The 27,691-nt window shown below is 41.2% G+C and overlaps 2 protein-coding genes across 2 annotated transcripts; one reads left to right on the top strand and one right to left on the bottom strand.

The window, feature by feature from the left end:
• Positions 1 to 8,584: 8,584 nt before the first annotated feature.
• On the bottom strand, positions 8,585 to 10,625 carry LOC120443284. Its single transcript, XM_039621611.1, has 2 exons — positions 10,530 to 10,625; positions 8,585 to 9,873 (listed from the first exon to the last, which is right to left on the bottom strand). Exon 2 carries the CDS (start codon positions 9,620 to 9,622, stop codon positions 8,585 to 8,587), a length of 1,038 nt encoding a protein of 345 aa, XP_039477545.1. The 5' UTR covers positions 9,623 to 9,873; positions 10,530 to 10,625.
• A 13,681-nt stretch (positions 10,626 to 24,306) lies between these two features.
• LOC120443436 lies at positions 24,307 to 27,448 on the top strand. The gene is made up of 10 exons (XM_039622137.1): positions 24,307 to 24,470; positions 24,667 to 24,987; positions 25,173 to 25,472; positions 25,615 to 25,744; positions 25,858 to 25,952; positions 26,076 to 26,110; positions 26,227 to 26,283; positions 26,406 to 26,456; positions 26,970 to 27,038; positions 27,225 to 27,448. The coding sequence occupies exons 1-10, from the start codon at positions 24,398 to 24,400 to the stop codon at positions 27,267 to 27,269; spliced, it is 1,176 nt and encodes a 391-aa protein (XP_039478071.1). The 5' UTR covers positions 24,307 to 24,397; the 3' UTR covers positions 27,270 to 27,448.
• The last annotated feature ends 243 nt before the right edge of the window (positions 27,449 to 27,691 follow it).

The following is a 27,691-nucleotide window of genomic DNA, read 5'->3' as shown; positions in this document are numbered from 1 at the left end:
AAAAGAGCACTTGCTGTTTATCATAACTGCTTGATTGCAAATGTTGCAGCCAAGGGTGGCACAACCAGTTATTAGGTTTTTCTGACAATTACCTTTCACAAAGGGCCAAGCAGGTTTGGATAGCTCTCTGTACATTCTCAGTCATCCAGGTCATGGTAGTCTAAGAAGCTTGTAAAGAAAGAGACTGGACTGTAATGTCTTTAAAGCATTTATAGAGCCACTTCCTTAGAAGATCAGTTAAACCTGTCCACAGAAGGCCACAGTTCACTAAATAATGCAGAGAAAGACAAAAAATATCTGAGCTGTGTTTTCCCTTTTGAAGTATACTTTCTCCAATAAAAGTGTGGCTAGTATCTACAATAAAAAAGAAATATGGCAGTAATTACTATTGTGAAAGAATGTATCCTAATCTCTCTCTTAGGGTGGCTCCTTATTGTGGTATATTTATGCGGCTAGTAAAAGGTTGATGGTTCAATTACATCTGGAAACACAAATCTTCTTTGAAGTTGTATCAAAGAGGAGATTCAGCATGAAACTCTGTTGAATCAAACATGTGGCGCCATCTGCTGTGGTGACCCGTAGTGACAGATATAAAGCTGAAAGTATCTTCGTTCTCTCTTCTGGGGCTAAAATTTACTAATGTTTGGAAGTTAAAAATAAATCTGGCATAGAATTCAATTTAAATGTTGAATAATGCTTACTGTGTTTTAATATAGATGAACTCCACAATTTAAAAAAATCAACACTCTCAGCAAGATGATGAGGCTCTTTAGGTCTGCATCAGGCACTTTGATAACACTTAATTTAGTTTAGATCAGTGTGTAATAGGATACGTAAAAGGTCTTTTTTTTAGGACAGATACCCTTTAGAAGAACAGTTCTAGCACTGAATACAGCATGTAAATACAAAACATATCTGACCTGTGTTCATTTTCCAGTGTTGTAACTGTTTCAACAACACTATTTTATTTTATTTTATTTTTTTGTTGCAGCTGTTCATGATTTTCCTAGTTGCAGTCAAAGGAAGAGTTACAAAATACTGTTCGTATTGTACAGTAAATGTGATATAAATAACAGCAAATCAATTATATCCCAGTTTTGTGAATGAAATCAACCTAAGTATACATAAACACAAAAGGCTTCTAAAAAGCATTTATCTTACATCTCATCCATATTGTGCATATAAGTCAGCGAGTGTCAGTAAGGACTTGAAAAGGTTAATGTGGTTTAAAACGAGTGCTGATATAACAGCTTTGAGATGCATTCGTAGATATTATTACATGTTACTGTCTTTATGGTGCTAGCTTAAAGTTACTGTGCAAAACTTAGCATATATTGTACTAAACTGGTTACTATTTAAACAATGCTATGACACAGATATTAGCTTATCTCATGGCTAATTGTAATTAAGTTACTAGTTCACTGAAATTATTATTTTCAGCTACATATTCTCAGTAAATATCCTTATGTCATATGCTTCATTTAAACTGTACTCTTATTGAACCAGGGTCAATGTAAAATAAATTCTACCCGTCTGAACAAAGTCTGGCTCCTTTAATCCTGCATGAGAAACCTCAGGATGCAGGTTTTTTGACCCCTCTTTTCTACTGGCACACCTGTTACACGTGAGAGTAAGCTGGACACTTACAGTAACATTTACATCATGCAAAGACTGCCAGACTGGGGAACAGTATAAAATAAAAATAGTATGAACTTTCTTTCTGTGGGTCTGTGCTGATTTATATATTATCAGGTTTAGAGTCAGGCTGTTAGTCAATTGTAAATACCAGTATTTATTCAGGTGTGGGGAAAAATACTTATAAATACACACCCCAGAACCATTAAAATGAAGGTGGTAAGGAGATGTACTGGATGAATCCCCAGACAAAGCTATCGCACTTACAACCAGCCACATCAGCCTTTTGTGAGGTCTGTTTTAAGAGGACTCACTAAAATTTACCCTATGTACTGTAAGCACAGAAACCCATAGTCATGCATAGAGTTGTAGCAATAGATTTGTTACCCTAACTCTCTTAGCTCTGAGACAAACAGATGACCCGTCCAGAGTGTACTCTGCCTATGTCTGCTGGAACAGGCTCTAGCCCCTCCCCCTCCCCCTGTGACCCTCAATTGAATACACAGAAGAGTGAAGAAAAGAAAGAAAATTGTTTGATTTTTTTGTTTTTTAATGTTCAAGAAATCTAAGCTGTCAGTGTGTACTTGGATTTTGTGGCATTACAGAATCCAAGTACAAGTGAAAAGCTAAAACACATTTCCTAAAATCTCATCTCTTTGTGTCAAAACACTAAACACAAACCGTAAAATTAAAGCTACACTCACATAACCTTTAACCCTCCTGAATAGGGTTCAAACAGGGAGAGTATGGTGGAAGAAACATGTAACACACCCCAAGCAAGAGGGTGGTTGACAGATTATGTCTGGTTCTGAAAAGAACAGATAAATCATGAGATGGACGACAGGTAGTGTGTTTCCTCTCTCGCTTCTGCCAGATCTTTATTTAAACACATTCATGTGTTCACACCAGGTTGCAAAAACTTCCTAACATCTCTGTCTCACATTCCCAAAGCCCAAAATCAGAATAAACTAAAATAGTATAAACAAAAATCTAACAGTCATCTCTGTTGTTTGTTACTAAGAGCTATAAATCACACTCTTTTTTCACACATAGTTTGATAAAGCAAACATTCCAATACTTTACCATATACTAATGGCATATCTGTATAGTGGAAATCTCCACATCAACATTGCAGAGCGATCAGAATCATTACTACTTTATTATTACCTTAGACAATAACAGTGACAACACATCAAACTGTCTCTGTGAACACATTAACTCAAATATACAGGAGCCGTGGTGTACTTTCGTTACACGAGGGTGCCTTAAGTTTAGAAAACAACAAAGCCAACGTATACTCCAGCCTGCGGCGAGCTAAGCTAGCTCCTACTCTCGATCGTAACACATTTCAATGAGCAAAACAAACAAATACAGATCTCAGCATAACAAACTGCTGGTTGGGTTTTACCCTTATTTGTCGGGTAAATTATGTGGGCCACATGTGTGGTCTTATTACTTACTAACCTGAAAAGAACAGATAAATCATGAGATGGACGACAGGTAGTGTGTTTCTCTCTCGCTTCTGCCAGATCTGAAGACAAGCAGTAGCGTCACACTAAACCATCTCACTAGGGCGGAAGTGCCCTCCTGTGGCGTAACTAGGGATCACACCACATGTTGGCTCTCCAACAAAATCACAAGATTAAGGCCCTGCCTTAACAAAACTACACCTAAAACTTATACAATATACAAAAATTAAATCACATAATGTGACTACACATTACAGTGTGTCACACGCTCCCTGACAAAATAAGAATGGCTCCTGGCATTCAAACCTCAATTTTTCTCAAAACATTGACACATACACTTATTCAATATAGCAAAGGTGTGTGTATGTAAGGTGTGTAAGCATATGGAAGGTGAGGTGCAAAGCCTGTGGGTGTTGGAATATGATAAGGAACTGTCCATGGTGGCATGTAGGGTGAGGAGAGCGTTGCAACTGTAGGATGAGGCTGGTACGATGGTTCACCCAGTGTTTGGTATGTCAGCATTTGCCTTGGTTTCCTCTCCCTAGTCGACCTTCTCATGTCGCTAGTGGAACATAGTGGAGGGGTGCGTGCAGACAGTTCATCCTCATTTGGAATTGACAGTTCATCATCTGCACTTTCTGATGGGACTGGGTCATGTAGTGAAAGCACCTCTGGAAGGTTGTCTCCTAGACTGACTTGATCTTGGCTGACTGGCCGGCCAATATAGCTTTCCTCTCCTGACAGATACCTTCGCATGACTGTTTCCTTCAGCGGAGGCTGGGTCAGGCTGTTCTGCAGTAGGTATCCTATGGTAAGTCTTTCCTTTGATGGGCTCTCTTTCTTTTACAGGAAGCCTCAACCAGAATTTTCCATTGCTCTCTTCAGAATCTGAGTCACTTGTTTCAGTCTGTTGCCTTCTCCTGCCTCTGTCCCCTGGCAGGTTGTTTGATTTTGTTTGTCTCTTTGGTGTAGGTTCGGGAATCTGCTGTGGAGCCTCAACTGGCAAGTCATTCACAAGTAGTAACAAGTTACGGTGAAGCACTCTGGTCTTATCCTTATCTCCTGCTTCTCGGTAGAGCGACATACACGGGGTTGTCGGCTACTTGTGCTTTGACTACGTAGATACTCTTTTCCCAGTATGACTTGAGTTTTCCAGGCCCACCTCTTTCACCAAGATTTCTAACGAGGACCCTGTCCCCAGGATGCAAGACGACACCCCTGAGTTTTTTGTCATAGTAAGATTTTCCCCGTGCGCTGGACAGTTTACTATTGTCACTGGCTATCTTGTACGCCTCAGTCATCTTTTCTGCCCACTTCTCGGCATAATGTTTGTGAGAGACAGTTTTTTTTCTCCCCAACCAGGCCAAACAGCAAGTCTATTGGGAGACGGGGTGATGCCCATACAACAGAAAGTAAGGGAATACCCGTTGACTCATGCCGCATACAATTGTGGCGTGCACTGTTTGCTGAAGGTGATCTTCCAGCATTGCTTTTCTTTGTCACTGAGTGTCCTAAGCATCTGCAAGAGAGTCCGATTAAATCTCTCGGCGGGATTACATTGGGGTGATACGGTGTGGTCCTTGAGTGTCCAATCCCAGCTTTCTCTCTTAAAGTCCTAAAGAGCTTGTTTTCAAACTCACGACCCTGATCGTGATGCAGCCTGCCGGGATATCCAAAAGCGCTGGATGAAATCACCAAAGATGCGCTCAGCTGCTGTCTTGCCTGACTTATTTTTGGTTGGGTATGCTTGAGCAAACCTTGTAAAATGATCTACTACGACCAGGATATATTCATACCCACCTCGGCTGGGCTCTAGGTGCAGGTAATCTATGCATACAAGATCCAAAGGTGAGTTTGAAGTGATTGTACCCATTGGGGCACGGACATGTCCAACCGGTTTTTGTTTTATGCAGGGACATTTCTTTGTGACGTAGTTTTCAACTTCCTGTTTCATAAATGGCCAGTAGAATCTCTCTCTAGCTAGGGCCAGTACTCGGTCAGTACCAATGTGTCCCATGTCGTCATGGAGGTATTTTAGTACTTTGGCCTTGTAAACTGCTGGGAGGACAAGTTGCTGTCTTTCAGTAGTACGTCGATACAAAAGTCCATTGTCAAGGCACAGTTTGCTCCATTCATGAAGCAGTCTCCTTGCAGCTTTACCTACTGTTTGTCGTATCTCGTTGGTCATTACGGCGTTTGTCTCTTTTAGCCGAACGATTTCTCCCACAGCTGGGTCTTCCCTTTGAGCCTTCACCAACTCCTCACTGCTTATGGTTGGAAGTGAAGTTGGGGGGTCTTGGTTCGTGTTGGCAGTAAGAGCCAGGACGGCGACCCAAGCTACATCCTGTTCCTGGGCTGCTTTGGCCCCACCCCATGTGGTTTGCATAACTTCATGAGAGAGCCCCTCAGTACATGCTGTCACGTACTTCTCAATGTCAAGGGGCATGCGGGACAACGTGTCAGCATCTATATTTACCTTTCCTGGTCTGTATTTTATCTCAAACCGGAAATCTGACAACTCCCCAACCCAGCGATGCCCAACAGCATTAAGCTTAGCGGTGCTCATTATGTAAGTCAGAGGGTTGTTGTCAGTATAGATGGTGAAGTGTGGGGCATAATAGAGATAGTCTCTAAACTTTTCACACACCGCCCATTTAAGCGCCAGAAATTCTAATTTCCCACTATGCAGGCAATAGTTTTTCTCGGCTGGAGACAGCGTTCTGGAGCCATACCCAATAACCCTTAGCTTACCATCTTGCTGCTGATAGAGTACAGCGCCAAGGCCTTGCTCTGAGGCATCTGTGTGTAGCAAGAAAGGCAAGTGGAAGTCTGGGTGAGCCAGGACTGGAGGGTGGGTGAGCATGTCAATGAGTCGCTCCAGTGCCCCTGGTGTTCCCCAGTCCACACCACAGGAGTATTGGAAGACAGCTGACTGCCTTTGGGTTTCCTCTGGTGAGATGGTGCTCATGACATGTCAGACTTGGCTTGGAGAAGCTCATACACAGGCTTTGCGATGCACGTGAGAAGTCCTGAATATAGCTACGGTAATAGCTGAGGAACCCCAGGAGCCGCCTCACATCGCCGACAGTCTGCGGTGTTTTGGCCCTGAGTGACTGCACAGCCTCTAGATCCTTTGGATCAATTTGCACACCCTCTGCTGATACAAGGCGACCCAAATATCTTACTTGTCTGCGAAAGAGTTCGCACTTTTCAGGCCGTAGCTTCACACCGTGATGCTGAAGTGCTTTCAAAACTTTGCGGACGCCCTCAACATGCTCCTCAAAGGTTTTGGCATAGCAGAGGATGTCATCTAGGTAGGGAATGCAACATTCATCCCTAAATGCATCCAGCATCTCCTCCATACTCCTCTGAAAGGCTGCAGGCGCATTGAGAGGCCGAAGGGTATTCTGACCCACTCATACAACCCCAGGGAGTTACAAAGGCTGTGAGATGCCTTGAGCCCTCTGCCATAAATCCCTGGTGGTACGCCTTTCCTTGGTCAAGAATACTGAACCAGCAATGCCCCCCCAGCGTATCGATCAGATCTTGGATACGGGGCAGCGGGTGCCTATCAGAAATGGTTTTCTGGTTCAGTAACCGATAGTCGATGCACAGGCGTAATGTGCCATCCTTTTGCGGACACATACAACAGGGGCAGCATAAGGAGATTTTGATTTGATTATCCAGCCCTTTGCTAAAAGGTCCTGGATGTACTCCTTTACTTCATTGAATAATGGCTTTGGGACTGAGCTGTAGGCTTTTTGCACAGGGATGTCATCTTTAAGATTTAGTGACAGCTCTAGACTTGTAATACAGCCTATATCATTAGCATCCTTTGCAAAAGCAGCTGACTCCTCAAACAGCATTTCCTTACAACTCCCTGCTGCTCCTCTGTGAGGTGATGTACATCAACCGGTGGATGCCACAATAGAGTGGAACAACTTGGAGTAGGTGGTGTAGTGGTAGGACTCTGTATCTCTAGGTCTCTGTTTGGGAGTGAGTCAGTCTCAACAATTTTTTTGATAGGCTGGATACTGCCAATCAAAGCTTTTCGAGGTAGAATAATGTCATGTTTTGTCTGGTTCCCTAAAGGCAAATTCACATGTGGAGTTCTGCCCATCTGAACTTCTAATATGGCCCTCACCCACATCTAGCTGTTGTAACTGTGGGCAATTTTCCTCAGGTTCGAACAGTACTAGAGGGTCACCAGGGTCAAACTGTGGTGGTACTCTACATTTTACCCAGGTTACGCTACCAGCTGGGATGACTTTGTCTTTCGGACCTGTTCTCAGGCGCCCCTGAGCAGAAACAGGTTTTTTTGTCTGCACAAAATGGACAATGGTCTTTGCTGTGTCATCAGGGATGGACATTGCCCCACCTAGGAGGCGACTTAAAGTGGAAGCTAGACTATCTGGTTTTCCTGAATCACTACTTCAACCACATTGAATCCCAAAAGAGGCATTTCTAAGGGCAACGAGCTCACCAGGAAGGGTACACTGACTGATAAATCTGGGTCCTCATTTCCTGGTAAGTTCAGGGTTATGATCACCCAGCCGTCAAAGGGGATTAGTCCTCCATTGACTGCATACACTTCCAGTGTCTTTTTATCCTCCATGAGCTCAATTAGCTCAGTCAGAGGACGAATGTCAAGATCAGGTAAGTACTTGTCTTTCCAATGGCGGTCTATTATGCTGACTTGGGCCCCAGTGTCCAAGAGAGCACTGATTGCGAGGCCATTGAGAATACACTTAGTCAAAGCTTTCCTACCTATTAATTTGGCAACAGGTTCATTGGTAGGTGTCATGTCTTTAGGGGTCAGCAGCAGTTCTCTCACGGCTATGCTTTTTGTTAACAGCAGCTGTTTCAATAGTTGTTTTGAACCTACTGTTCCCCGTCACATTGTGGGTGGTGTCTGTTTCAGCTCCTCTGTCTGTGAATTGGGACTTGGGAAGAACTCCGGTTACTGTTTGTCCCCCACAGCAACCGGTTCACGTTTCCCTGCTGCTTAGGGTTTTTAGGCAACCCACAGCTCTGTGTCCCTGTTCGCCACAAAAGAAGCAGTGTTTACAATCTTGTAACTCCTCCTGCACACACTTTGGACAACCATAACGGCTTCCTCTTCTGGTTGCTTGTGGCTTGGGGGTAGACAGCTGTATGACTGGCTTCTCTCCACTTTCTCTGCTAGTGTGTCTACTAATTTGGTGAGCACATCTATTTTCTCTGCGAGCTTCTGTACTTCATCTGATTTAGCTCTATGCTCTGTCATCTCTTTCTTTGTATTTGCCTGCTTAACCTGTTCTCCTCAACCTGTAGACTATGTGCAGCAGCTTGTTTTGAACGTTGTGTTGACCCCAAACGCCTTTGTCGTTCACTCTCATCACTTGTTACCCTCATGACATGCTTTAGGATTGTCTCATCTGTAACTGTGTTGTCTGAAAGTAAAGGTTTCAGCTCCCGGCGAATATCGTTGTACTTGTGTCCTATTCCTGATACACTGTGTGTAGGAAGACATCTTGTACTGTGTCTGGGCTATACCTGATATCAGTCCCTGGCTGTTTTGACCCAAACAATATTCTTTGCTTCAGTCCAATAACACGGTAGAGGAACTGCTGAGGGGTTTCATGCTCATTTTGTTTGGCACACATTAGTTCTTGGAATAGTTCTGTGCTATTCCTCTCGCCTAAGTGCGACTGGAGGAATCCCTTGAGCTCAGCCACAGTCATGTCTTCTTTATTGACCAGCATGTCCTTGAAATCCCCTGGCTTTATTATTCTTAGCACACCTCTCACGATCTCAGACTCAGTGAAATTGTCCTTTATCCCCTCCTCTATCTGTCTGCAAACACTGTTAAAGCTAATATCAGATGAGTGATCTCCAATTTGGCCTCCTTGAACTTTGAATTCACGGCGATGAATGTAGGACAGATCCTTCAATGACACTACTTGTTCGGGTCCTCTGTGTCTGGAAACGACCATCTGTGCCTCAGAGTGAGGTGGGACTGAGAGTGTAGGTTGTGCTGTGGCTTGTGGTGTGGGAATGTGCATCAGCCTACCAAGCTTTCGGCTCAACTCCTCATAGTCTAACAGCATCTTTTGGACATTCTCTGGTGAAACGTCACAGCTGAGTTCATTAGTTGTCTCAGTGATTAGCTTGGCGCTTGCGGTTACAGGACTGGTTACATTTGTTACATCAGAAAATAGTACATCAGTGTTAGCTGGTTGGGCTGACCCAGTAGGTGGGATTACACTACTTTGGGACTGAACAACCTCATCGACAACATCCTTTAGAGCTAGTAGTTCTCCCATGCCCCTATCCTCAGCATCTAGCAAGTTCTTACTGTACATAAAGGCGTGGATGTACTCGAAACATCCCTCGACGTCTGCACTGGAAAGCTCTGCAGCATCTTTGCCTGGAACAGGGCCGACTGTAGAAGCAATCTGGAAAAGTTCGTTGGATGACAGCGACAGTAGGCTTTTCCTGATGTCCCATACCAGGCTTTTCCTCTCCTGGTCTGCCATGACGACGTCTTTCCCAGTCTCTCGTAGTAGGTTGCTTTTGGGTCCAGCCCTCTTCCTCACTTGGTCTCAGCTTGTCTCACACTGACAGCTCACTTTGGGGCAGCCGGCATAACGCTGTCAGCTTTACCAGCACGAGGTGTTGTAGGTTGTGGGATTAGCTCATGGCAATGTGGAGAGCCAATCCCGGACGAGCCCCCAAGAATCTGTAACACACCCCAAGCAAGAGGGTGGTTGACAGATTATGTCTGGTTCTGAAAAGAACAGATAAATCATGAGATGGACGACAGGTAGTGTGTTTCCTCTCTCGCTTCTGCCAGATCTTTATTTAAACACATTCATGTGTTCACAACAGGTTGCAAAAACTTCCTAACATCTCTGTCTCACATTCCCAAAGCCCAAAATCAGAATAAACTAAAATAGTATAAACAAAAATCTAACAGTCATCTCTGTTGTTTGTTACTAAGAGCTATAAATCACACTCTTTTTTCACACATAGTTTGATAAAGCAAACATTCCAATACTTTACCATATACTAATGGCATATCTGTATAGTGGAAATCTCCACATCAACATTGCAGAGCGATCAGAATCATTACTACTTTATTATTACCTTAGACAATAACAGTGACAACACATCAAACTGTCTCTGTGAACACATTAACTCAAATATACAGGAGCCGTGGTGTACTTTCGTTACACGAGGGTGCCTTAAGTTTAGAAAACAACAAAGCCAACGTATACTCCAGCCTGCGGCGAGCTAAGCTAGCTCCTACTCTCGATCGTAACACATTTCAATGAGCAAAACAAACAAATACAGATCTCAGCATAACAAACTGCTGGTTGGGTTTTACCCTTATTTGTCGGGTAAATTATGTGGGCCACATGTGTGGTCTTATTACTTACTAACCTGAAAAGAACAGATAAATCATGAGATGGACGACAGGTAGTGTGTTTCCTCTCTCGCTTCTGCCAGATCTGAAGACAAGCAGTAGCGTCACACTAAACCATCTCACTAGGGCGGAAGTGCCCCTCCTGTGGCGTAACTAGGGATCACACCACACATGTTGGCTCTCCAACAAAATCACAAGATTAAGGCCCTGCCTTAACAAAACTACACCTAAAACTTATACAATATACAAAAATTAAATCACATAATGTGACTACACATTACAGTGTGTCACAAACACATTGATAAAATGCTGCTCATTGTGAAACCAATTGTGTATTCTTGGACCACGGTGAAAGCTCATATTGTCCCACATGATATGGGATGCTCTGCCTGCTCGCGATCTCTCTAATCAAGCAAAGCATCCTGTAGATCATCCAGGAATGTTGCTGGAAGTTTGTTGTTGTATGGCCCAACAGTAACATGACTGTGGAGAACCCCATAGCTGCTGATGGCAGCACAGATAGTTACATTACCACCAGGTTGGCCAGGCAGTTCAATAATAGCACGCTGACCTATGACACTGTGACCTTCTCTTCTCCTTTTTGCTAGATTCAAAATGTAGGTTGTCTTCTATAATCCCCTGCTGTATTTCATGCAGTCGAATTGCATTATTCTGACAGACCATTTCCACAATAAGTGTCTCCTGGTGTTGTGAGCACATGAATGTTCTTCCACCCTCGTGTGACCGTCTTTCAATTCTAAACAAAATACCATTTAGTTCCAGTTTTTCTCGATTGCTTAAACACATTTCTTGAAACTATGCCTCGTTTTCTCAAAACAGTAAACACAAATCCATAACGTCTCACCCAATTTCCCAAACATCGTATTTTCAGGTCAAAAAGAAGCTCTACACTCAAAACCATTCAGTCTTGCTGAAAAAACAAACTTTGCTCGCAGACATCACACACAAGGCCTCAAAAACACACACACTACAACATAGTCTTACACATTGGTGCAATAAATTAAAAACAATATTTCCCAAAGTGGCAAGTTATGTTGCTTATGGTTCTTCCTCTCAAAAACCTTTCCACATGATGAACACAAAAGACGCAACGAATGTACATACAGTGGCGCATTTTTATTGATGTACCATACAGTTCAACACACACACCAAAAACATTAGTCCACCTCAGCATCCTGTTTTGTGTACTGGGTCAGGCCAGAGAATCTCATCCACATTACAGGCTATATTGGCCCCATGCCTGATCCACCCCTGGCATGCATCTCTGTCGTACACTTTCCACCACCATGCGGAAAATAACTCCTCTATCAAGTTTTGAAAGGGAGAGTATGCAGGCAGAAAGATGCTAGAAAACCTTGGGTTGTTGGTAAACCAGTCATGAACCAGAGCAGCGCGATGGAAGCTGAGGTTATCCCAAACAACAACATAGTGAGGCTGCTCTGGCTGTGCTGGTTCCCTGTAGTAGCTGGAACATATGTTGTTTTAGACCATCAAGAAAAGCAAGGAGAAGCGTTTCATTGTTTCAAACCTGAAAGAGCTGACTTTGGCTGTTTTGTCTATCCATCAAAGTTTCTGATTGGTGTGTGATAAACTTTGACACCTAGTGTTTCCACTTGGTTAATTGTGTGCTAATTGAGCTCAAGCTGTGCTGACTTAAGTTAATCTCATTGAATGCTAGTGCTTTCTAAATGGCCACATGGTGTAAGCTCTGAAAAATGTAGGGATTTGTGTGTAGAGTTTTGCAGTAACGGTTCACCAAATCTGACTCATGTGTTAAAGCAGGAGAATAGTGTTTATAGTTCAGAGAAATGGGTGTGCTTTTTGAAAAATAGCATTATGGTTTTGAAATTTGAGTTCAAAAGACTGGTTATAGTGTTTAAGCAATCGAGAAAAACTGTAACGAGACTGATGCTCTAAAAGAACCATCTTCCCACCTAAAAATAGCGCTGACCAGCCAAAAGCAGCTATATGAGAATAGTGGCTAGGCGCGGAACTTCTGGCCACTTTGTTTTGGCACTAGTGAAGGTTTGTCACATCAGAACAGTCCTGTGGAGAGAACAACGGACAGATGCATCAATCTGTTTTCACCTTTCTGTACCAAAGGTAAGTGCTTCCATTTTCATAGATGGCATCCTCATCATGAGCAGAAAAAGGGAGGCTGGTCAAGTGACCCTGGTGTGAACCCGCAGTCAAGCCAGTTTGTCACTTTTAAATCTACGTGATAATATTCACGTATTTTACATATTAAACTATGTAAAATCTAAAAGCGGCTAGAATCCTTTTTGCCACAGTGTATTGTTATTTAATCGCTTACTTTGAATTTTGTACTCATGAAAATGCATTCTGTAGAGCTTAATCTGATGTAAAACAAATCATACCTCTGAGTTTATGCATCTAAATTATGGCGAGCTGAGGAATCTTAACAACAAAACACCCACACAGTGGTTTAGCTTGTTGTTGTACCTCAAACAGATACAGGGAGCTCTTCATTGAATACATCAGCTGTACTAAACTGTGCATCAGAGGGTCAATAACACTAACTACATGCCTGAACTCACTCATGGTACTATTACATCAACAAGAACTGTCGGTGAATTTATACTGCAGCATCAACAAGAACAGTTAAGATAACAGTTAAGAGACACGTAACCATAAACAATAAACATCTTAAACAGCAACACATATTCCTAACGCATGGTGGGAAATAACGAGCCACTCCCGACACGCTACAGTATTTACACACAGTTAGTCATATTGAACTTTGAATAATCAATGTCAAATTTATTTGTAATTCCTTAAAATTTACTGAAATATTCAAATCCAGCTTCCAACGTCGACAGTCAACATCTGACTTCTTCTCTATCTTTGAAGTGCAGTCATAAACTTGAATAGTCTTGTTCTGTGCGCTCTGGTCAGACACATTCAAGGTGACACACACTGGACCTTTTATTGTCATTCTGGTTTAAAGTTATGTCATATGTGACACTCAAGGTGATGCTGGTGACGTGCAGAGAGACGATGGAAGAAGGGTCATCTTTCATCAAGTTTCATTAGATATTTTAAAAAGCAGACTACTGGAGTATCAGAGAGCTGTTTGGCTGCAAGAAACCTTTTTTAAATCAAATCTCATTTTCTTTTTAGTACTCTTAACTTTTAAATCTATGTAGTGCTATTTGTATTGTGCCCTTATCTGCACTTTGTGAAAGATGTATCCCATTTTTTAAAAGAAACAATTTCTGTTATCAGGTATTTTCCCTCTAAAACTGTTCCAGATCCTGTTGTTTCTCCTGTTTGTACCTTTTTAACTGATATAGTTCAGCATATACGGCCTTCTTCTTACTCCCTAGTCAGTATTCCACCACGTCTCCTCAAGGAGGTTTTTAATATTCTTGAGTCATGTATTGAGGAGCTAATTAATTTATCCCTGATGTCTGGCTGTGTCCCAGGTGCTTTCAAACATGCTGTCATACAGTCCCTCATCAAAAAGGGCAACTTGGGTGCCTCTGTTCTTTCTCAGTTCAGGCCCATTACTAAGCACCTTTTCTGTCAAAGGTTTTAGAGAAGGTAGTTTATACCCAACTTAAAGTCCTACTTGGATTTAAACGCATCTCTGAGAAGCTCCAGTCTGGTTTAAAAACATAGCACAGAAACAACCCTTCTAACCGTCTCTAATGACCTGCTTTTAATTGTTGATGCTGGCAATTCTGCTGTCCTCGTGCTCTTGGACTCAGGGCATTTGATACATAGATCATGGTTTTCTTCTGTCATTCTTCTGAATTATGTGCAGATATTAACGCTACAACCCTTAAATGGTTCCAATCATATCTGTTAAACAGGAGTTTCTCTGTCCATTTAGGAAAGTATTCATCATCTGCATGATGAGGTCACTTGGTGTTCGCTCGCTCTGTGGTATAGTATCACTTCCTGTTCCTGCTCAAACACAGTGGTGTTTCTGAGTAGCTTTTCTGCTTAGCAATTTAATTTAAATCTTTTGATACATCCCTTTTTCATAGTATAATCTTAACGTGCTTCATCTGAATCACCCTTTCTGTGTACTCACTACCTAATTTATAGCCAAAGTATTCACTCACTGTCTCTTTACTGTTTCGCTAGCTTAGCTTAGCTCGTAGCCGACTTGTTAGCACCATGGCTACTTCACCTGTCCCTCCTGCACTTTCCTGCTCATTGTGTCAGATGTTTAGTTACTCCTCGGCCTCCTTTAGCAGTAATGATACCTGTAATAAATGTAGCATATTTGCAGCTCTGGAGGCCAGGATTACTGAATTGGAGACTCGGCGTCGCACCCTTCATTCACCCGTAGCTAGCCAGGCCCCTGTAGCTGGTGCAGCCGAAGATAGCGAGGCCCGCTAGCTGTTCCCCGGCAGACCCCAAGCAGCTGGGGAAAGAGGGCGGCTGGGTGACGGTGAGGAGGAAGCATAGTCTTAAACTGAAGCCCCAGGTACACCACCAACCTGTTCATGTGTCTCAACTGTTTTTCCCCACTCGGCGACACACCGCCGGGGTCAAACTCTGGTAATTGGTGATTCTGTTCTCAGACATGTGAAGCTAGAGACACCGGCAACCATAGTCAATTGTCTTCCAGGGGCCAGAGCAGGCGACATTGAAGGAAATTTAAAACTGCTGGCTAAGGGTAAACGTAAATACAGTAAGATCATAATTCACGTCGGCAGTAATGACACCCAGTTACGCCAATCGGAGGTCACTAAAATCAATATTGAATCGGTGTGTAACTTTGCAAAAACAATGTCGGACTCTGTAGTTTTCTCTGGTCCCCTCCCCAATCAGACCAGGAGTGACATGTTTAGCCGCATGTTCTCCTTAAATTGCTGGCTGTCTGAGTGGTGTCCCAGAAACGATGTGGGCTTCATAGATAATTGGCAAACCTTCTGAGGAAACCTGGTCTTGTTAGGAGAGACGGCATCCATCCCACTTTGGATGGAGCAGCTCTCATTTCTAGAAATATGGACAAATTCATTAAACCCCCAAAATATGACTATCCAGAGTTGGGACCAGGAAGCAGAGTTGCAGTCTTACACGCCTCTCTGCAGCTTCTCTCCTCCTGCTACCCCCAAAACCCATCTCCATTGAGACTGTGTCAGCTCCCAAAAGACAAAAACAAACTAAAAACCAGCAATAAACAACTTAAACATAAAAATCACAAAGAAAGAACAATACAGTATCCACATCTGAACCAAAGAGTAAAACAGTGAAATGTGGATTATTAAATATTAGGTCTCTCTCCTCCAAGTCTCTGTTAGTACATGACTTAATAATTGATCAACAAATCGATTTACTCTGCCTTACAGAAACCTGGCTGCAGCAGGATGAGTATGTTAGTTTAAATGAATCAACACCCCGAGTCATTCTAACTACCAGAAATCCCGAAGCACAGGCCGAGGGGGCGGTGTGGCAGCAATTTTTCACACCAGCCTATTAATTAACGAAAGACCAAGACAGACTTTTAATTCATTTGAAAGCCTGATGCTTAGCCTCGTCCACCCCAGCTGTAAAACTCAGAAACCAGTCTTACTTGTTATCATCTATCGTCCACCTGGGCCTTACACAGAGTTTCTCTCTGATTTCTCAGACTTTTTATCTGATTTAGTGCTCAGCTCAGATAAAATAATTATTGTGGGTGATTTTAACATCCATGTAGATGCTAAAATGACAGCCTCAACATCGCATTTAATCTGTTACTAGACTCAATTGGCTTCTCTCAAAATGTAAAAGAACCCACCCACCACTTTAATCACACTCTAGATCTTGTTTTAACATATGGCATAGAAACTGAATATTTAACAGTGTTTCCTGAAAACCCTCTGCTGTCTGATCATTTCCTGATAACATTTACATTTACAATAATTGATTACACAGCAGCAGAGAGTAGACTTTATCAAAGTAGATGTCTTTCTGAAAGTGCTGTAACTAAGTTTAAGAATATAATCCACCCACTGTTATCATCTTCAATGCCCTGTACCAACATAGAGCAGAGCAGCTATCTGAACGCTACTCCAACAGAGGTCGATTATCTTGTTAATAATTTTACCTCCTCACTACGCACGACTCTGGATACTGTAGCTCCTGTGAAAACTAAGGCCTCAAATCCAAAGTCCCTGACTCCGTGGTATAATTCTCAAACACGTAGCCTAAAGCAGATAACTCGTAAGCTGGAGAGGAAATGGCATGTCACAAATTTAGAGGATCATCATTTAGCCTGGAGAAATAGTTTGCTGCTTTATAAGAAAGCCCTCCGCAAAGCCAGAACATCTTACTATTCGTCACTGATTGAAGAAAATAAGAACAACCCCAGGTTTCTCTTCAGCACTGTAGCCAGGCTGACAAAAAGTCAGAGCTCTACTGAGCCAACCATCCCTTTAACGTTAACTAGTAATGACTTCATGAACTTCTTCACAAATAAAATTTTTATCATTAGAGAAAAAATTACCAATAATCATCCCACAGATGTAATATTATCTACAGCTACTCTTAGTACCATCGATGTTAAGTTAGACTCTTTTCTCCAATTGATCTTTCTGAGTTAACTTCAATAATTAATTCCTCCAAACCATCAACGTGTCTTTTAGACCCCATTCCTACAAAACTGCTCAAAGAAGTCCTGCCATTAATTAATTCTTCGATCTTAAATATGATCAACCTATCTCTAATAATCGGCTATGTACCACAGGCCTTCAAGCTGGCTGTAGTTAAACCTTTACTTAAAAAGCCATCTCTAGACCCAGCTGTCTTAGCTAATTATAGGCCAATCTCCAACCTTCCTTTCATATCAAAAATCCTTGAAAGAGTAGTTGTCAAACAGCTAACAGATCATCTGCAGAGGAATGGCTTATTTGAAGAGTTTCAGTCAGGTTTCAGAGCTCATCACAGCACAGAAACAGCTTTAGTGAAGGTTACAAATGATCTTCTTATGGCCTCTGACAGTGGACTCATCTCTGTGCTTGTCCTGCTAGACCTCAGTGCTGCGTTCGATACTGTTGACCATAATATCCTATTAGAGCGATTAGAACATGCTGTAGGTATTACAGGTACTGCACTGCAGTGGTTTGTATCATATCTATCTAATAGACTCCAGTTTGTACATGTAAATGGAGAGTCCTCTTCAGACACTAAGGTCAATTATGGTGTTCCACAGGGTTCAGTGCTAGGACCAATTCTATTTACATTATACATGCTTCCCTAGGCAACATCATTAGAAGACATAGCATAAATTTTCACTGCTATGCAGATGACACGCAGCTCTATCTATCCATGAAGCCAGGTAACACACACCAATTAGTTAAACTGCAGGAATGTCTTAAAGACATAAAGACCTGGATGGCCGCTAACTTTCTGCTTCTTAATTCAGATAAAACTGAGGTTATTGTACTCGGCCCTGAAAATCTTAGAAATATGGTATCTAAGCAGATTCTTACTCTGGATGGCATTACCTTGGCCTCCAGTAACACTGTGAGAAACCTTGAGTCATTTTTGACCAGGACATGTCCTTCAATGCACATATTAAACAAATATGTAAGACTGCTTTCTTCCATTTGCGCAACATCTCTAAAATTAGAAATATCCTGTCTCAGAGTGATGCTGAAAAACTAGTTCATGCATTTATTACTTCCAGGCTGGACTACTGTAATTCACTATTATCAGGAAGTCCTAAAAACTCGCTGAGAAGCCTTCAGCTAATCCAAAATGCTGCAGCAAGAGTACTGACAGGGACTAGAAAGAGAGAGCATATTTCTCCTGTTTTGGCTTCCCTTCATTGGCTTCCTGTTAAATCCAGAATTGATTTCAAAATCCTGCTCCTCACATACAAGGTCTTAAATAATCAGGCCCCATCTTATCTTAATGACCTTGTAGTACCATATCACCCTATTAGAGCACTTCGCTCTTGCACTGCAGGCCTACTTGTTGTTCCTAGAGTATTTAAAAGTAGAATGGGAGGCAGAGCCTTCAGTTTTCAGGCCCCTCTTCTGTGGAACCAACTTCCAGTTTGGATTCGGGAGACAGACACTATCTCTACTTTCAAGATTAGGCTTAAAACTTTCCTTTTGCTAAAGCATATAGTTAGGGCTGGACCAGGTGACCCTGAATCCTCCCTTAGTTATGCTGCAATAGACGTAGGCTGCCGGGGATTCCCATGATGCATTGAGTTTTTCCCTTCCAGTCACCTTTCTCACTCACTATGTGCTAATAGACCTCTCTGCATCGAATCATATCTGTTATTAATCTCTGTCTCTCTTCCACAGCATGTCTTTCATCCTGTTTTCCTTCTTTCACCCCAACCGGTCGCAGCAGATGGCCGCCCCTCCCTGAGCCTGGTTCTGCCGGAGGTTTCTTCCTGTTAAAGGGAGTTTTTCCTTCCCACTGTCGCCAAAGTGCTTGCTCATAGGGGTCATATGATTGTTGGGTTTTTCTCTGTATTTATTATTGTGCTATCTACTGTACAATATAAAGCGCCTTGAGGCGACTTTTGTTGTGATTTGGCGCTATATAAATAAAATTGAATTGAATTGAATTGAATCTCCACTTAGTTGTGGAGTACCTCAGAGTTCTCTGCTGGGGCCCATTCTCTTCTCTTTATATATGCTTCCCTTGGGGTACATTCTTAAAAAGCAGAAGATCTCCTTTCATTGCTTTGCAGAATATCCTGACTTTTTATGCAATCATAGTTTTATTTGCTTGTTTTATTTTACTTTAAATTTATATTGATTGTTAATTTAGTGATTGTTTGTATTTTGTGTATATTTTGTATAACTTGTAAAGCACTGTGGTCAATGGAAGTGTCACGGTCGTCCAGTCTTTTCTGGTCTTGGATCTCTCTCCCTATTCACTCCTCCCTGCCAGGGCAGCGTCTGGTTCCTAGTCCCTGCCTTGTTCTCCACACCCACTCATCACTTACCTGCTGCTCATCATCTGTGATTCTGCCAGTACTTAAGGCCGTGTTGGAGTGCTGTTCTTTGCTAGATCATTGTACTTACTTCCACCTTCCTGGACCCCTGCCTGTTTCCCGTGGACCCTGTTTGAATGAGTGAGTGAGTTTTCAGCGTGGGACTGGACTGAGTGTGTGTGAGTAACAGACGGTGTGAAGAGGCATGTGAAAGCGTGACCCCTGCCCTGGACCTTTGCCCTGGAATCCCTGGAGTCTCTATCCATTTGTCACTGTGCATATGCATATATTCCACCTGGTGCTGTACATAAACCTCCCTTTAATCGCACAGTTCTGAGTCCTGCATTTGAGTACTGCCTGATACAACGTGACAGGAACTTGTTTAAAAACATACTATATAAATACACTTTGACTTGACTTGACATACAACGTGTTTGCCTTTTTATCTTTTTATCTGTGCAGTATCTATGTATTTGAACTGTCACATTTCTTCTTTTTTTAAAGTTTTAAAAATATATACAGTTTGTTGCACAATTTGTTTTGTTGCTCAGTTTCTGTTTTTCAAGGTCACTGACATGTTCCTTGGCTGTATTGCAATAAGAAGCATTGTAAGCATCGACGTCAACAGATAATCCTGAACTCTATTTTATGACTGTTTACTTGCTTGTTGTTAGGTAAATCAGTCCATGTAGCTTTAAATTGTTGTAGATGGTGATTCTTACACCTGCAGTAGTCTACAGCAAAATATACACATGATCTAATAATTCAAGCATAACATCATACAGGAATTGACAGTAAGCAAGATTTAAGGTGTCACATTTGCAAATTGCAAAAATTCAAATATAGAAGCAGACTTCACATGTGTTTCATGTGCTTTAAATGTACTGACACACAAGCATGGCTGCTCACCTCATCATTCTTCTTCTTGTCTTCGGTACGCTCAAAGGTCAGTTGTTTAAATATCTTATGTTTTAAGGGATAAGCAGCAGACAATAAACAAATGTATCTTTTCTTTTCTTTTCAGTTTTATTTGTCATGTGCAAGTTAGCACAGGGTCAACATTGCAATGAAATGTATTTGACGAGCAGCAGACAGTAACTCAGCAGTGTAGTAAGTAAAAAGTAGTAAGAGCAAAATGTTTATAAAATATAGGGGTGTGTGTGTGTGTGTGTGTGTGTGTGTGATAGATGTCCTGAATGGCAGGAAGCCTCATGCCAGTGATGTGCTCTGCTCCTTTCACCACCCTCTGTAGTGATTTCCGGCTGCTGCCAGAGCAGCTTCCGTACCAAACTGTAATGCAGCTCATCAGCAAGCTCTCGACTGCACACCTGTAGAAATTTGAGGTGATGTTAGCGTTCATGCCAAACTTCCTCAGCCTCCTCAGGAAGTAGAGTCGCCGGCGAGCTTTCCTGATAGCAGTGTCTGTGTTAAGGGTCCAGGAGAAATCCTCGGTGATGTTGACTTGAATTTGAAGTTGCTGACCCTTTCGACCTTGACACCATTGATGTGGATGGGCTGGTGTTCCCTGACTGGTCGTTTCCTGTAGTCCACTATCATTTCTCTAGTTTTGCTGATGTTGAGAGACAGGTTATTTTCCAGGCACCACTCGTACAGTGCCATCACCTCTTCTCTATAGGCCCTCTCATCGTTGTCTGTGATGAGGCCTACAATGGTTGCGTCATCCATAAACTTGATAATGGTGTTGGACTTATGTTTAGCAACACAGTCGTGCGTAAACAGGGAATAAAGAAGGAGGCTAAGCACACAACCCTGTGGCACTCCACCCTTATCCGTCTGAGGACCATGGCCTTATATTTGGATGTGCTGATTCTCATTCCCACCGCTTCACACTCGGCTGCCAACTGTTCCAGTGTGAGCTGGAGGCCATCACCGAATGAAGGCAACAGAACCACATCATCCGTGAAAAGCAGAGATAAGATTCTGAGACCACTGAAGTGAAGGCCTTCCACCACTTGGCTGCGCCTAGAAATTCTGGCAATAAAAATGACAAACAGAATCGGTGACACAGCCCTGGCAGGGCCCATCACCCACCAGGAACAAGTCTTACTTATTGCCGGCTATGCAGACCAAACTCTTGCAACGGTTGTATAAGGATCAAATGGCCCATAGCAATGGGTTAAACACCCTACAGCTGCAATCACAGCATTGTCAGATGGCGAAAGATGTACCCTTAGGCCCCCTCCTGATCCGTATGCATAGGTTTACGTTACACATAGACTTTTAGATGTCCCCCACTACTGATGGAAGTCTCACAGTGTAAGAAGGCTAACCTGCCACTTTTCATATCCTCCCTGGTGAATTTGATGTATCGGTCCACCGAGTTAATGTGATCTGTGACATGTGGTACGTCCTGAGATTTGATTTTCACCCAGGTGTCATACACATACCTGAACCAATGACTTGGTGGTGTTTCAGGGTAGGATAGCAAAGCCCTCTTTTCCACTTCTTCCATGTACAAGTTCTTTCATGTAAACCTATCCATACGGATCAGTATTTAAGGTTTGACTCTCATGATTCACTGGAGCATAAACTGGGTGTCATCAAGAGGCTACAACACAGAGCGAACACCATCTCCACAGACACAGTGGCCAGGGAAGCAGAAGAACATCACATCAAGAAGGCCCTGAGTAAATGTGGTTATCCCAGCTGGACGTTTGTCAAAGCTGGGAAGGCACCTAAAGGAAGCTCCAGCCGATCCAGGAGAGAAGGACAGCTGCTGCCTAAGGAAAAACCCGTAGTGATCCCGTATGTGTCAGAAGTATCGGAACAGCTGAGACGCATTTTTTCGAAACACCGCGTCTCTGTGGCTTTTATATAGCACTTTTTTACTCTCCCAGATTACTCAATGTGCTCTATACAACATGCTACATTCACCCAATCACACACTTTCTCTTAACTGAGTGCTTCCTAACTACATTCATACACATTCACAGTCTTGATATGCAGACTGGAGGAGCCAGGGATCAAACCACTAACCTTCAGTTCAGTACGAATCTGATGAAACACCTGACGACGCATAGCGTTTTGTTAAAAGCCGAGAAATGCGCCGTATTTGATAGCTTGCTGCAAGACCTCACATCGTGCACATCTACTGCGGGTGTGGTGCCTGTTATCGGACCCGGAATTAGCAACATCCCCCAAAAACCCGAAGAGGGGAGTCCTGGTCCCTAGCCCTGTCAGTGTAGCAGAAATGATGACGGATGATGATGGCAGCAGCAGCCGTTCTTCTCTGCGTGAGTAGCTTAAAGTTGTTCGTGTGTAATTTACGTTGAGTAGGCTAACCACATTATTACATTGATGCATGTAAGGTGAACTAGCAAACACCGTCATAGTTACATGCGGCTGTCTTCTTGTTTGATGGCAGATACTCGCTTCACCCTGGCCAAAAAGGCTAAAATGACTAAAGAAAAAGTGGAAAACGGCTAAACATGAGAGGTTTTTGGACAAAGTTTGTTTTTGTCCATTGTTTAAGCACTGCTTCCAGCCAAGAGTGAGACCATATATGCCCTATAGCTGCAGAAAAGGCTAACATTGTTATCTTTTTACAAAAAAAACAGCTGAACATGAGAGGTGTTTGGACCAATTTTGTGTTTTCCGTTATTTAAGCACCGGTTTGAGCACCGTTTAAGCACCGGCACCGTTTCAAAAGTACCGGTTTGGTACTGGTATCGGATAAAACCTAAACGATACCCATCGCTATTCTTTTATTTATATTGCTTTTGATTTGATTTGTTTTATTTAACTATTTTATTACTTTTTATTACTGCATTCAAAGTTTTTATATTTGAGCTGCTGGATTAAAAACTGTACAAACAACTTGGTTCTGGAAGAAGTTTTCTATTGTGCTTGAATATTTTGTGTGTGTGTGTGTGTTGTGCACATTTTTATTTGTCTCATAAAGAGTTTATATTTAAAACACTCTCCATACTCTGGCACAGCATTTCACAGCTTTGAATTGGTGCATCACCTTAAAGGATGTTTTTTTTACTTAACTTTTCCATGAAGCTTCCTGTTCTGATGTCCGAGTTGGTTTTTGAAATGTGGAAGTGAAGATATATGACTCACTGTTCTTTAGTGTGTGCTTGTTAAAAAGTATGCAGACAATATGACAGTGTGAGTGATCATTTGTAAGAACGCAGCAAGTGTTTATTAAGATTAATCTGCCCTTGTGTTCAGTACTTTATTCACATTGGCATCAGTTTGTTTATTTAACCAAAGCAACTTTTAAAACATAATTCTGGACTGTAAAGCAAAATAAGGAAACTTTAAGTTGTCCTGGCTCCTGCTAGAATGATTTCTGTAGCCCTAAATCATGCACAGTTTAAAAAAGAAACTTTTTGCACCCCGTCCTTGCAGATTTGTGAACCTGCAGGAGACAAATGCTCACACAAACTTGCTTCCTGTTTGGAAAAAAAACTGTTAGCAGAGAGGTAGAAATGAAACTGACCCTATAAGAAAACCTGTGTTTGCACTGAAAATATATAAAGTATATACTGGATTTTGGCGCTACTGAAAATTTGACAGTGCAGGACGATCGTTACTGGTTTTATTACAGTTCCTTCCATGAGCATCAACATCGATGGATGATTCTGACCTCTATTTTAAGGATGTTCAGTAAAACTGTTTTTAAAATATTTTTGTTTTGTTTTTTACTTTAATTTACTTTACTGTCAGTGCTATTATATGTTAAGGGAGTACATATTTGTCATTCACTTGTGTTAATGTTAAATGAATAAGTCAGTGTGGCTTTTCAACATTGTAGTTGGTGATTCTTATACCTAGTCTGAAGCAAAATACACCAGTGATGCAATAAATTAAAAATATAACATCACACAGTAGGAGGAACTAACAAGAAGGCAGGGTTGAAGTGCTGTATTTGCATGTTGCATACACTCATAGAAAGAACCAGACTTGACAGTAGCTCATATGTTTGAAGTCTACACACTCACAGGCATGGCTGCTCATCTCATCATTCTTCTTCTCTTCAGTGTGCTCAAAGGTTGGTCACAGGTCACCTCATGTTTCAAAGGCTAATGTCAGCAGATGATCAAATTAATGACTTAATAATTTTTGTAGTATGCAGTTTTATACTTATTTTATATTACAATACTGTAATGTGTCTACATGTACAAAAGAAAAGATTTAAATAATTTTTACGCAAATATAACCATTAAAATACTTTGTTCTTCTTGTAGGACTTCACAGCATAACTACAGTCAGTAAAGTATCAGTGAAAGCTGGAAAATCTATCTCCATCCCATGTCTCTATGAGTCCCAATACAAAAACCATGTGAAGTACTTGTGTGAAGGTTATTATTGGATGTCCTGCAGCTATGCAGTAAAAACAAACAAAGCAGACCCTTCAGGAAAATATTTAATCTCTGATAACAAAAAACTGAAAATTTTTACTGTGACTATAAACCAGCTGGCACATAAAAACACTGATTACTGGTGCGCTGTGGAGATTGATGGAGAGCTGGATGATGGACAGTATTTTCAGCTGTTAGTTTCCAGTGGTACGTGACCATCGTTGTAAACATTTAAAGTGTTTGTCTTTAAAAGTTAAAAAAAAGAAAAGAAATTAAATCTGAATTGCCAGTGATTTAAAAATCTGATTTTTTTTTTATCCTTTTTTCCACCCATTACATTATTTTTTTTTTTTTTTTTTTTTATTGATTCATTTTTTTTTTTGTCCTTGAAGGTACCCCCAGTCTCTATGTGGATCATCAGAGGATTACAGGATGTATTGGAGAAAGCATAACTATTAGATGTAACCACAGTAACTCTGGAGAAATGAAGTGGTGCAGGCTGGGCAGGAACTGTGTGACAGGATCATCTGGATCCACAGATGGTGCAGCAGTGACCACTCATATGAGACACCCAAATGTTGTCACAGTGACCATGAGTGGACTAAGGTCAAAGGACAGTGGCTGGCATTGGTGTGCTAAAGGGGACATTCAGATACCAGTATATTTAAATCTTACTGAGAAACCGATTACTAGTGAGTACTGCAAGATATCGACTAAACTCCATGTATATGAATTCTTTCCCTTTCTACATTTTACTACTGTAAGAGATATAATTGTTCTGATAATTGTTACAATACTCTAGTGATGACTGTTCTTTTTTTTTTTAAATTATAGCCACTCTCCCTACTACTACTATCAGTCGTACTACCTTTACTACTACTACTACTACTATCTCTACTACTATTCATACTTTTGCAACAATGGAACAAGGGAAAAATTCTACAGTAGGAGAAAATAAACACAGGTCAGTTATTTTGTATATTTATTTGTGGTATTTAGAATAACATATTTCTTAAAATATTTTTTACATTAAACATTAAACTAAACTAAGTTATATTTTCAGTCTTCATGTTGCAGAGCTTCATTTGACCCAAGGATCCTCATCATCCTTCTGAGTGTGTTGATCTTGATTGTAATTGTTTTGTTGTTCATCTGGTTTATACTGAGACACGGTAAGTATTACTAAACTTGAATTTATATCCATGGTATTTTTTTCCAGAAATCTTTCAGTTTTCAACTTTTACATTATTACACATTGTTACACAGTGTCAGTAACAGCACTTTTATTTTTCTAGAGCAGAGGAAAGCACACTCATCAGTCACACCAGTGGTAAGTTATGCTGATCTACTTCCTTGAGAGATCAAATAGGAGATCAAAATCACAGCACAAAATTTTCTAATGACCATTTGGCAGATGTTCTAATTGTGTTTTGTTCGTCAATGCAGGCTGAAGAGGAAATAATACACTCTGATGTTAGACCCAAGAAAAGAAGTTTAGCCAAGGTACCTCTAACCTTTATAAACCTGGTATTTTCTCAACACTGACACCATGCACTTAAAATGATCCTGATCCTATAGGGCAGTCATTGAGTGTAAATGCATTATATCATGTTCATGCTACACAGGTGGATACGGAAGTAACATACTTTGAAGTTAGACTCAACGAAAAAGGGAAGGTAAGTTAACCAAGGTAACAAACTACAGCGCTATCAAGAAATTCAGTTTACAATTATCAGTAAACATACTGGTCACATCAGAGTATACTGTATGTGTGATTGACTTGAGTATTAGAAGGTGAGTTCTGATATGTCTGTCTGATAAAATGAATCTTCATACAGTAAACCAGTGTGTATTTTATATAACTTGTAAATTGCAACCACAGTTACAAAGACATTAAAAATGATTCACAAAGCTGTATTTTGATTAGTGTCTGATAAATCAAACATTTACTCCTTGTAGTTCATTTAAGTACTGGTATTTTCTTATAACTGATACCCTACACTTTGAAAAGGAGGAGTACTAGAGCAATAGAAAACTGCCCTCCAGTGTTGGGCATGTGGGTAAAAATCACCACTAACATACAACTATGCATATATATGTAAGAATATACGTAGACTTTAATCTAGGATTTTTTCTTAAGGCACAGCAGAAGTGTAAAGTGCTCAGTCTCTATTTTTGCTCCTGCCCAGAGGTCATTTGCTGAAAGTGAAACGGAAATCTTGTACAGTTCTGTTGTTACGAAACAACGCATGAAAAGGGTAAATATTACAAGACCTGAACCCAACCACACACTGTATCTCACCTCTTTTATGTCCTTCATTTCAAATCATTCTGTTTGTTATCCCAGTGTCATTCTTTCCTTTTAATTCGATCACATTTTTCTTTGCTTTTTCTTCTTAATTTCCTAACAAATGTTCATAAGATTTGTTTCTGTCCTCCAACAGGGTGACCGAAAAGACACAGGAGTTGCATTAGAGCACATTAGCTAATCAGAATTTAAATGATTAAATATTCAGACATTTGCAATTTTATCTATTTTATCTGTACCTATGTTACTGGAGTCTTGTGGGGCAATGTGTTATCTGCTGCCATCAGCTTGTTATTAGTAAATCTTTTCTTCTTCTTGCTAACTTTTTTCCTGCGTAGCTGTAAAATGGCTCAAAGAAGCATTGACCTGTTTGTTTGCTCTTTTTCAGGATCATCAATATTATTCTTGGTTCTTGTACTGTAAGCATCAACAGTAATGTTTAATCTTGACCTTTCAATCTATATTAAACATTTTTGTTTTGTGCTTTAAATTGTTGCGTTATTCATTCTATTATATATTATATAAATGTATTTTTTGTGACTATAGTTTAAAGAAAAAGTGCCTGTCAATAGAAAAGCTCTATGAGCAACAGAGGGGATTTTA

This window comes from Oreochromis aureus, linkage group 13, assembly GCF_013358895.1.
Source record: "Oreochromis aureus strain Israel breed Guangdong linkage group 13, ZZ_aureus, whole genome shotgun sequence".
Classification (NCBI taxonomy): domain Eukaryota; kingdom Metazoa; phylum Chordata; class Actinopteri; order Cichliformes; family Cichlidae; genus Oreochromis; species Oreochromis aureus.
This window is presented reverse-complemented; position numbering and strand designations above follow the sequence as displayed.